Source organism: Xyrauchen texanus, chromosome 17 (assembly GCF_025860055.1).
Source record: "Xyrauchen texanus isolate HMW12.3.18 chromosome 17, RBS_HiC_50CHRs, whole genome shotgun sequence".
NCBI classification, from domain to species: Eukaryota; Metazoa; Chordata; class Actinopteri; order Cypriniformes; family Catostomidae; genus Xyrauchen; species Xyrauchen texanus.
In genome coordinates, this window is record NC_068292.1 from 28,915,367 (window position 1) to 28,927,843 (window position 12,477).

Here is a 12,477-nt window from a genome sequence, read left to right on the forward strand (position 1 = left end):
CATACAGCGCTGCCTGAAGTGCTGACTACATTGCTGAATGTAGATTATCTTTCAAAACGCAGCCTTTTAAGATTTAGTAATCAGGCAAGGCCAATCTTAATTAAACCAATCATGCAGCATACTGATGTCTCAGAAGCAAAAAGGTTGATTTATACTTCTGCGTTAAACCTACGGTGTAGGCTCCACGTAGTGGCCAAAGTGTTGGCTTGTATTTTTAGTTCTGTGTTGGATGATAAAAAATAAAAAAAACAGCAGATGCTGAGACAATTGCTTTAATGGTCTCGAGTCCAAATACAATGTGATATGATGCAGAGATATTAAAATAATCCTGGATAAAATGCGACGAAACATCAGATATCCTTGTTATCACCCTGGGGGCAGTCTCTGGTTAAAAATTATAAATCACAGCTCTTCTAGTCTGTGTCAACACAGTTATATCTTTGAAGAGGTACACATCAGGCTACAGTGTAGGCTATGCCGTAACCGCTGTAGCTAAGCGTGGCCTATGCAGTAGGTTCGACGCATAAGTATAAATCAGCCTAAAGTCTGCTGGTTTCTAAGCGTTTTGGAAGGTTTCCCTCATAATGTATCCTATAGGTTTTTGCTGCTTTCACTACTGTCATGTCAGTTCATGGCTATTTTTCTGCATTAATGTGATAACGAGAAAGAATACAAAATAAATATTACATATTCTTTGGAGTGCCAACCCTTCTACATATTGTGATAATTATTATTTCTGGATTGTGCATTTGAATTCACATAGTTTTTACAAAGTGTTTTACAAATTATTTATAAATAAATATGAAGATGGTTTTAATTTGGTCAATAATTGGCTGATAAATATCAGCAGCATCCCAAGTATATATGCGCATCCCAACATATAAATATGTAGTGAGATGTGGACAGAGACCAAATTTAAGAAGAGAGCACGAAAACAACTTCAAAACTGGGAACACATGTTAAACAAACCACAATAAAATACAACTGTGTGCCAGTGGTTTTGTGACTGTTTAAGAAAAATATAAAAGCATAAATACACTTTTCAAACATACACATTGTCTCGGATGATGTATGAAGGGAGGGAATTGAAACAGACCCTTGTATTTCACCATGTCCTCAAACTTGTTGTTTAAGCATGGGGAATAGAACAACAGAACACACCTGATTGAAAAACAGAGAATGTATATCAGCATGTAAAGAAAAGGCCATCAAGGACATATGGAATACTGATAGTAGTTGCTGAGTTTCACAAACTGTCAATTCTTTTATGACTTCTGTTATACATACTCTCCATCTACCCCATGTTTCAGGCTTGTTCCCAGATCAGTGGATTGAGCAAAGCGATAGCTGTCCCTCAGGGCACAGGAGACCTTCAGAAAAGATTAAAGGAGAGTACTTCAGCCTCTTTCAGTGGTACAGGATATATTTCCCTAACCCAAATCCTCCATCCCAAAGAGACTAAAGGCCAATGTATACTTCAGTTTCAATTTCCGCATTCCGGATCAGAGCACTCACAGTATGAGTGATACAAATTTCATAATTAACACAGTCCTCAACTGTGCACGTGCTTGCCGTTTACTGTACTAAAAGATTATCACACAGCAGTCATAGTGCACAGGCTTTGAACATGTTCATATTCGCTCATGGTCAAAAGAGTATAACTCGGGTTCGAGATGATCCGGCATGTGTAAAAACTAAGTATGCCCTGCCATGAATGCACACAGCAGTATGTCTGATTTGTTTTTAATCTTTTTTAGATTTAAAATTGAAATCAGAATTAGAGGTAGACCGATAGGTAGACAAATATGTATTGTACACATTCTCAAATCCAAATATGCAAGCTCTCGAGTTTTGCTACTGATTTAGCTTCATATATCTGGATATACCAAGGTGCGAAGAACTCCACCAGCATAGTCTCGTGCTCGGCTGCGCTATGATCAACATCAGAATCTCCAAGCTCATCGCTGCCCTCCAAACAGCAGGCAGTCAAAACTAGACAAATGATAGACCATGGTAAAAGCATTTTGACTTTTGTTGATGACAGCTACAAGCTCAAATTCAAAAGAAACAAGAGTGAACTTAAACTAATGTTAGCCCTAATGTGTGAGGGGCTACCGTGCTGAGGCAGATGTGTGGACAGCCAGATGTCCATAAAACGTGCCCGTTTTCTCGTGTGATAAATGAGGAGATGGACTGGAGGGAGACAAGCTTCAGGCTTTCCTGCTGAATAATTTCAGGTTGCTGCTATAACACATGGGATGGGATTTGTTTAGTTCGTGCAGAGTTTCTACTCTCTTTGTCTACCTGTTTAAAATTTGTTCACAAACCCTCTGTTTTGTTTTTAAATTCAACAAAGATGGATGAATGCAGTGATTCATCTTGGCACTAGAGGTCACCATTATCTGTACATTTATAGTACATCTGAATACAACACAATCTGGGGAGGTTGTGTTGGCCATTTAAGATACATTTTAGGATGAATTATTTGGCTCAGCAATTATGACATTGGTCAGACAATAAGAATAAGAAAGTGGACAGCAGTTCTCAGACACTTACATGGAAATACTAATATATATATATATATATATATATATATATATATATATATATATATATATATATATATATATATATATAATTTGAGTGTATCCATTTTTATATATACACTCACCTAAAGGATTATTAGGAACACCTGTTCAATTTCTCATTAATGCAATTATCTAATCAACCAATCACATGGCAGTTGCTTCAATGCATGTAGGGGTTTGGTCCTGGTCAAGACAATCTCCTGAACTCCAAACTGAATGTCAGAATGGGAAAGAAAGGTGATTTAAGCCATTTTGAGCGTGGCATGGTTGTTGGTGCCAGACGGGCCGGTCTGAGTATTTCACAATCTGCTCAGTTACTGGGATTTTCACGCACAACCATTTCTAGGGTTTACAAAGAATGGTGTGAAAAGGAAAAACATCCAGTATGCGGCAGTCCTGTGGGCGAAAATGCCTTGTTGATGCTAGAGGTCAGAGGAGAATGGGCCGACTGATTCAAGCTGATAGAAGAGCAACTTTGCCTGAAATAACCACTCGTTACAACCGAGGTATGCAGCAAACCATTTGTGAAGCCACAACACGCACAACCTTGAGGCGGATGGGCTACAACAGCAGAAGACCCCACCGGGTACCACTCATCTCCACTACAAATAGGAAAAAGAGGCTACAATTTGCAAGAGCTCACCAAAATTGGACAGTTGAAGACTGGAAAAATGTTGCCTGGTCTGATGAGTCTCTATTTCTGTTGAGACATTCAGATGGTAGAAGAATTTGGCGTAAACAGAATGAGAACATGGATCCATCATGCCTTGTTACCACTGTGCAGGCTGGTGGTGGTGGTGTAATGGTGTGGGGGATGTTTTCTTGGCACACTTTAGGCCCCTTAGTGCCAATTGGGCATCGTTTAAATGCCACAGCCTACCTGAGCATTGTTTCTGACCATGTCCATCCCTTTATGGCCACCATGTACCCATCCTCTGATGGCTACTTCCAGCAGGATAATGCACCATGTCACAAAGCTCGAATCATTTCAAATTGGTTTCTTGAACATGACAATGAGTTCACAGTACTAAAATGGCCCCCACAGTCACCAGATCTCAACCCAATAGAGCATCTTTGGGATGTGGTGGAACGGGAGCTTCATGTCCTGGATGTGCATCCCACAAATCTCCATCAACTGCAAGATGCTATCCCATCAATATGGGCCAACATTTCTAAAGAATGCTTTCAGCACCTTGTTGAATCAATACCACGTAGAATTAAGGCAGTTCTGAAGGCGAAAGGTGGTCAAACACAGTATTAGTATGGTGTTCCTAATAATCCTTTAGGTGAGTGTGTATATATATATATATATATATATATATATATATATATATATATATATATATATATATATATATATAAATGGATACACTCAAATTAGCAAGAAATTAGGGAACATCCGGTCTGAAATATGTACAGTTAAAAACGTTAGTTCATAATATTATATTATATAAATATTTAACAACTTCAACATAAACAAGTCTATTTTAACATTACCATATTCTAGCTAAAATGTAATATGCTACTCTGTTAAGTCTCATTTGTTGGTCTTAAGTGTTCAAGTGAATATAACAGTAAAATGCAGAAGCTGAAAATACAATTTGAATGAAAAATACATGTCCCAGATTACCCTTCACTGGATGGCATTGACTGTTGGTCTTTTTTGTTGTAATAGTGAAGACATTTGGTCCATATTTGGCACTATGTGAAGTGCAATATAAGAATGAATTCTATTTATTTCAAAGAATTTCTCAGAATACAAAGTTATACAAGGAAACACATATCACCAGGGGAATTTCAAGACCCACAATGTGCCAAAAGCTCCTGTCTTTTAATGATAAGCTGTTGCCAAAACTGTCTCAGCCTGTCTTTTGCTGAGTGTCTGAGTGAAACAGAAACTGTTTTCCTTCATTCTCAATTATTTCCCATGTTATTGTGGGTTATCTGTTAATATGATATGTGAAGGGGAAATACACCCTGGAACATCACTTATCATTAAAGGCAGCAGGAAACCATTTGCACAGACCCTTCAGTGCAACAATGGCTTACCAAATCATGGCTGTTACCCTTTCTTTGGCCTTAAATTCTATTTTTGAGCATGACATTCTGAATAGTAATTTAGAGAGAGCTGCTTTGTTTACTGTCCAGATACTTAATATCTTAATTTAGCCCCTCATTATTTTGAACTGACTTTTAAATGTTTGAAAGTACAAATGGTGTTACAATGCAATATTACTTAAATTGAACTTTCCAGCCCATCCTATAGAATAGAAATGTAATCGTTTCAGTAAAGGAGTTCTATTAAAATGTTATTCAGTCTTCAAAGCTAAATCTAATAACCAATACAAAATCTCATGTGTACGTTTCTAATATGTCCTCATTGTGATGTCTGTAGGGATAACTTTAACCATAATGAAACCTTATTTGTTCCCTGAAAAATGTAAATTCTGTAACCGTAGAAATGGTTCCAAATCCATATTACTTTCTTTCTGATGTGGCACTTAAAAGGAGATTTTTTTGGGGCTGATTTTTGGGACCAACAATGTTAATTAGTTCCCAATTCACTTTTATTGTATGGATAAAAGAGTAGCGTCAACATTCTCCAAAAACTCTTCTTCTTTTTTTTTTTTTATGCTGTTATCCATAATACCACTAAAAACAAACTCTGACACTTAGTGGCCTGGATGTTACATAATTTAAACAGTGATTTTCAGTTACCAATGCCATTGTAGAAATTCACTATTCACAGTAAGGCAGGATTCATTAAATCCATGAGTAAAAGTGTCCAATAACAGGGCAGTTACTGAGAATAAGCCAGTAGCAATAAGCTGGTCAAATGAGGTTGAATAAATGACAACAAGATTTAAATGTTTTGTGTGAGGTAGCCCTTTAAAGTGTTGAAAAGGGGATGTTCTTCCATTAACACTTTACAATAAGGTTCCATTTGTAAATATTTGTTAACTTCATTAGTTGACATTAACTAACAATGAACAATAGGCTACTTTTACAGCATTTATTCATTTTGGTTATTCTTAATTTCAACATATACTAATAGATTTTTAAGATGTAAAGTTGAATATGTTAACACTAGTTAATACACTTCAAACCAACATGAACTAAAAATGAACAATTTTATTTTTATAAACTAACATTAACAAAGATCAATAAATGCTGTAAAAATATTCTTCAGTGCATTACACTACAATAAGGTTACATTTGTTACCATTAGTTAAAGTTTCCATATTTATAAACATGAGCATATAGGCTATTACTTAACAAATCATTCGTTACTGTTGCCCATTTAGTAGATAAAGTCATAGAACTTTGTCATCTGTCAATGTACATCCATTTTCTTATATTTTAATTGTTATATAATGTTAATGTTTTATTTAAAAGGTTATATGTTTCCAAGCTGTTGAATAGACTCTTGAACTATACAAAGGAATATATAGTGGGAGGGACAGTATAGCGCGTTAACGCGTGCCCACTCCTCCGCATCCGCGACTCGATTGCCATTTCTGTCACCGTCACGACTCGCCAGCGCACACGATTGTGCGATACAGCGAGTGATTACGCGCACAGTTTAACGATCACTTTTGGGAGTATCCTAAAACAAAGTATCAACATTTATTTACAGATTTACTTTATATAGCACCGGGAATGACGTCCGTCTGAAAGAGGATCTGTATTGTCCTCGGGACACAGCACCCCAGACCTTAACTCAATGAATTCCAAAGCTACTTCTCCAGTAAGGTGAGACAGTTTATTTGTTTGCGCTACTGATGATAGAACTGAATGTCATTATTCACTAAAAGCAATGTTTTATGGCCCAAAGTGTATGATTGTTCTTTATTGCATGCAATTGTCGTGGATAAGTTAGAGTTTTCTTAGCATCTTTTTGTGCACTGACCTACTTATTTAAGTCTGGTTTTGATGTTGGATATTATTGCAAGACTAGACAGAATTACATTTCAGTCTGTTCTTTGGGTTTATTTTTCAAACAAACCATACAATTCATACAAACCAAAGTTGTATAAGATGTACACTTCAAAACAGGATGAACATACTGTAGAATTCAGCAACTCACTATTGTCAGAGACTTAGCAAATATCTGAAAAATAAAGTTATAACTTTAAATAATGGGTAGTTAAGCTGTTGAAATTTTTTATTATCAATAGATTTTTCTCTCACAGCAAATCACACAAATTCATGAAATGCATGGGGCAGGTGTAGAAAGAGTAATAAATAAATAAATATTCCATCACTTTTCATAATTAACTTAAAATATAAAAAGTGCACATTGAGTTAACCATTGCAATCAAGATTACAGCAAGGTATTTGCCGAATGATTCCCCAAGTTGTTATTAAATGCAGAGGGACAACTAAGTAAATTCTGTTTGTGTAGGCCTAAACGTACATGTGTGTGGGTAAAAGTTTGCTTTGTATTTAAAGAGCGAGTTGAGCTTGATGGCTCTTTAAATATTGTGTATCACGAGTCATGGCTGTGTTATGTGAAGGACAATGGTGGTATAAAACACTGCCCTTAAAACATTTTATCTTTTGGTTCTATCTTGTGCTGCTTTGTTGGGGATATATCAAGTAGAGCAAACACCAGCATTAAACATTGCACAACTATAATTGGCCAACTGAACTTGAGTATGCCAGACCCAATAGATACTGATATTGACCTGGGCTCTGATTCAATACAATTAAAATTAATTCACTGCTGTTTGAAGGGATAGTTTCACCATCACCATTTTCTTGTTCTTTAGAACAAGTCTTGCTTATGAATAGAAGTCCATGAAGAATCACTATATTACCTGCCAGTGGTTTTCCATCTGGAGAGCAGAGAGACTAACTGATTTCCACAGGAGAAATGGTTCACCTTGACAGCAGCATCATTTCCTCATAAAAAAACCCATCTGTTTTGGATATGTTTCTCTGTTGGGTCACAAGCACTGGGTTGGCACTGACTCTTTCAATGAAATTCTTTGGATTATACCAGGTGTTCTTGGTTCAGGAGTTCACAGCTGCTTGTGTAATGAGATAATATATGTGAGCAAATTAACAAATAATAGATTAACAACTAATAAACTGAAATTGATTTCTGGGAAGTGATATGCATGCATGTAATAAGAGATGAGCTAAAAGTTTGATAACATATTTTCAGTTTTGTCCTAAAATGCCTGATTACGTTATATTTAGGTGAAATGCATAATTTCTGCACCACTAGAGTCTCCAAACACTTCGAGCAGGTTTCTCAAACAGTCACCCATGTTCCATTGGTTGGACAAACTGATTTTTCAGCCTCAAACTCAAAACACTTGTTGAGACAGTTTGAATGTCGGGCTAGTAAAGATACTCAAGTAATGTATATTAAAGGAATAGTTCATCCAAAACGAATGATCTCATCATTTACTCACTCCCATGCCATCCCAGATGTGTATGACTTTTTTTTATCTGCTGAACACAAATTAAGATTTTAAAAATAATATCTCCGCTCTTTTGGTCCATTCAATGCAAGTGAATGGGTGCCAAAATTTTGAAGCTCCAAAATGCACAAAAGTAATCCATACAACTCTAGTGGTTAAGTAAATATCTTCAGAAGTGATATGATAGGTGTGAGTGAGAAACAGTTCACTTTTACATTCTTCTTGTGTTTTTGGTGATTCACATTCTTCATGCATACCGCATTCTACTGGGCAGGGAGAAGAATATTTCAATAATACACTTCAATATTGATCTGTTTCTCACCCACACGTATCATGTCATTTCTGAAGATATGGAATAAAACACTGGGGTCACGTGGATTACATTTACGATCTCTTTATGTGCTTATTGGAGCATACAAATTTTGACACCCATTCATAATTTTTGTTCTTTCAGCTGAATAAATTAAGACATACACATCAGGGATGGCATGAGGGTAAGTAAATGATGGAAGAATTTACATTTTTAGGTGAACTATCCCTTTAATCTTGTAAATATCAAAATTGACACTTTACTTTTTTAGAGTTCTGGGCAAAATAAAGACAGCGTAAAGAAATGAACAGATGGAGAAGAGTGTTGATGAGATGGTAGTGTTGTTTTAACACATGAGGACAGTGGGTAATATTTCCACCACATGCTTACATAAGTCTCTCTAACACATGCTTTTGCAGGCAGAGACCTGAAGAGGGCTCTGGGTCTGTGGGGTTCTGCCTAGCTTTTCCCCTTTTCTTATACTGTGCCGAAAACATCTGCAATCCTTTGGCACTCTGGGATTGTCTTTTTTCTTCTTCTTAGGAAGCTATGTACTGTGTGTGTGTGTGTGTGTGTGTGTGTGTGTGTGTGTGTGTATATATATATATATATATATATATATATATATATATATATATATATATATATATATATATATATATATATATATATTAATGTATATAGACTGTGCAGTGTATATATATTTATATATACACTCACCAAGCACTTTATCAACAAACAACTGTAACAACTGTACACCTACTTATCAAATTAGCCATTTGTGTGGCTGCAGTGCAATGCATAAAATCATGCAGATATGGGTCAGGAGCTTTATTCATGTTCACATCAACCGTCAGAATGGGGGAAAAAAATATGATCTCAGTTATTTCGAACGTGGTATGATTGTTGGTGTCAGACAGGCTGGATTGAGTATTTCTGTAACAGCTAATCTCCTGAGAATTTCACACACAACAATCTCTAGAGTTTACTCAGAATGGTGCCAAAAACAAAAAACATCCATATATATATATATATATATATATATATATATATAAAAGAGAGAGAGAGTTTAATGACGGAGGTGAATGATGCAGGAGAATCCCCAGAGTAGTTCGAGCTGACAAAGCTACGGTAACTCAGATAATCCTTGAGATAAGTAAGAGTAAGAGCAAGTTTTACTTATTTTCTGGAACAACTATCAAAGCAGTGAGGTAAGCAAGTGTTTATTTAGCCTTGTGTTGTGATTGACAGAATTAAATGAACATGCTCCTCATGAACATTTATTTAGAACTCCATTTGTAATTGTATTTTCACTGCCATTCATGTCACATGAAGAGGTTTTACTGAGCTAAACTGAACAGAACTGCTTCAGAATGAGCTGTAGTATCAAACAGAGTGTCTGTAATGTGTCCTTTCTGCCAGAATACTTCCTACAATCTGGAAGACATAGAAAGGTCATGGAGAGGCTGGAAGCCATGGAGCTGGCAGTGATTAGGAGTGGTGAAAAGGAATCTGATGCTATTTTGCAGATTTGCACTGAAGAAAAGAAAGATGACCCATCTAGAGTGAAAAATAGAAGCTTGGCTGCAATTGTGATATTATACGCAAAAGATAATAACCAGGAATAAAGCTAATTTATTGTGGTTGTTGTGATTCAAGCCATGGTTACGATCAAAGGCGTAGATTCCGGGGAGTAACCCCCCCAATAATCAAAGCTAGCTAGTACAACTGTTTTTATCTAAGGAGTAGGGCTGAAATGATTAGTCGACATTATCGACAATGTTCACAATAAAAAATTGTCGAATAGTCATTGAATGTCCTTTAACGTAACACAGGATCACATTAAACTCTGTAATGATGGTGCGCGAGAGCAGCACTGCAGTTCGAACAAGACTGAGGAGAGGAAGAATTGCACAGTCCAGATGCACTCTAAACTTTCCAAAAAGCTTTATGTGATTTTAGATCCCAAAGTGTGAGGGAATTATAAAAAAAAACAAAAAAACCCCGAAACAATTCAGAAGCATTCTCGTGTGGAATAAGCGGAGCCAGAGCTCTTTAAAGGAATCACCCATGCATTACATCTTAAATGGAGTTACATTTAATGCCTTATAGCTTTATTAAAGTTCAAATAATACAGAAGCAGATCAGGTAAATAACTACAAACTCCGAAACTGGCATTTCTCTGTGTGATCAGTGATGAGTTGCGCAAGTGTCCCGATCTAAGGGGGAGAAATTGAAACTGCACCCGGCTGATGAACACTCTGTCACGGGAACCCTCGTCCCTCGCGCTCACGCTTAATGCAGCTCACGACTTATTGAATCATAATATATGTCTCTGTGCATTTCTTATTGTGAAGAAAATTGGCAATATGCAGCTTTATTTAATAAGAGGTAGTTTGTTTTTTAGTGTGTTAAAGATAGATTGATGTGAACAGAAAGGTGTGAGAGGGTAGTCTTTGCCCCATTATACACTGCAACAAAATACGTTTTTGATTTGATTTTGTTTTGGCTTGTTTTCAAATATAAATATTTAAAACTCCTTTAAAACAACGTACATACATTTTCTTTAGCAGCTATACTTCAGAATAAAAAAAATAATTCTGAGAATTTTGAATATAATATAAAAAATGCAAATATTTTAAAATATCTAAAAATCCTTTTTTAAAAAAAAAAAAAAAAAAGATTAATTCACCTGAGCAGCATATAAGATATGTAGACTTGCTTTTAGAGAATAGATCTTGAATATACAGTCAGGTCCATAAATATTGGGACATCGACACAATTCTAATCTTTTTGGCTCTATACACCACCACAATGGATTTGAAATTAAATGAACAAGATGTGCTTTAACTGCAGACTTTCAGCTTTAATTTGCGGGTATTTACATCCAAATCAGGTGAACGGTGTAGGAATTACAACAGTTTGTATATGTGCCTCCCACTTTTTAAGGGACCAAAAGTAATGGGACAGATTAACAATCATAAATCAAACTTTCACTTTTTAATACTTGGTTGCAAATCCTTTGCAGTCAATTACAGCCTGAAGTCTGGAACGCATAGACATCACCAGACGCTGGGTTTCATCCCTGGTGATGCTCTACCAGGCCTCTACTGGAACTGTCTTCAGTTCCTGCTTGTTCTTGGGGCATTTTCCCTTCAGTTTTGTCTTCAGCAAGTGAAATGCATGCTCAATCGGATTCAGGTCAGGTGATTGACTTGGCCATTGCATAACATTCCACTTCTTTCCCTTAAAAAACTCTTTGGTTGCTTTCGCAGTATGCTTCGGGTCATTGTCCATCTGTACTGCGAAGCGCTGTCCAATGAGTTCTGAAGCATTTGGCTGAATATGAGCAGATAATATTGCCGAAACACTTCAGAATTTATCCTGCTGCTTTTGTCAGCAGTCACATCATCAATAAATACAAGAGAAACCAGTTCCATTGGCAGCCATACATGCCCACGCCATGACACTACCACCACCATGCTTCACTGATGAGGTGGTATGCTTTGGATCATGAGCAGTTCCTTTCCTTCTCCATACTCTTCTCTACCCATCACTCTGGTACAAGTTGATCTTTGTCTCATCTGTCCATAGGATGTTGTTCCAGAACTGTGAAAGCTTTTTTAGATGTTGTTTGGCAAACTCTAATCTGGCCTTCCTGTTTTTGAGGCTCACCAATGGTTTACATCTTGTGGTGAACCCTCTGTATTCACTCTGGTGAAGTCTTCTCTTGATTGTTGACTTTGACACACATACATCTACCTCCTGGAGAGTGTTCTTGATCTGGCCAATTGTTGTGAAGGGTGTTTTCTTCACCAGGGAAAGAATTCTTCGGTCATCCACCACAGTTGTTTTCCGTGGTCATCCGGGTCTTTTGGTGTTGCTGAGCTCACCGGTGCTTTCTTTCTTTTTAAGAATGTTCCAAACAGTTGATTTGGCCACACCTAATGTTTTTGCTATCTCTCGGATGGGTTTGTTTTGATTTTTCAGCCTAATGGTGGCTTGCTTCACTGATAGTGACAGCTCTTTGGATCTCATATTGAGAGTTGACAGCAACAGATTCCAAATGCAAATAGCACACTTGAAATGAACTCTGGACCTTTTATCTGCTCCTTGTAAATGGGATAATGAGGGAATAACACACACC

General features: G+C 36.7%; 1 protein-coding gene across 3 annotated transcripts in view; it reads left to right on the forward strand.

Moving 5' to 3' along the window:
• The first annotated feature begins 6,109 nt into the window (after positions 1-6,109).
• LOC127657735 (platelet endothelial aggregation receptor 1-like) overlaps positions 6,110-12,477 on the forward strand; it is a 67,436-nt gene continuing 61,068 nt past the window's right edge. For 2 of the 3 annotated variants that reach the window (XM_052146607.1, XM_052146608.1), the window contains exon 1: positions 6,110-6,341. In XM_052146607.1, the coding sequence (XP_052002567.1) occupies positions 6,313-6,341 (29 nt within the window). In that variant the 5' untranslated portion in view covers positions 6,110-6,312. The remainder of the gene's footprint in view (positions 6,342-12,477) is intronic. The other variant, XM_052146606.1, reaches the window with a different exon arrangement.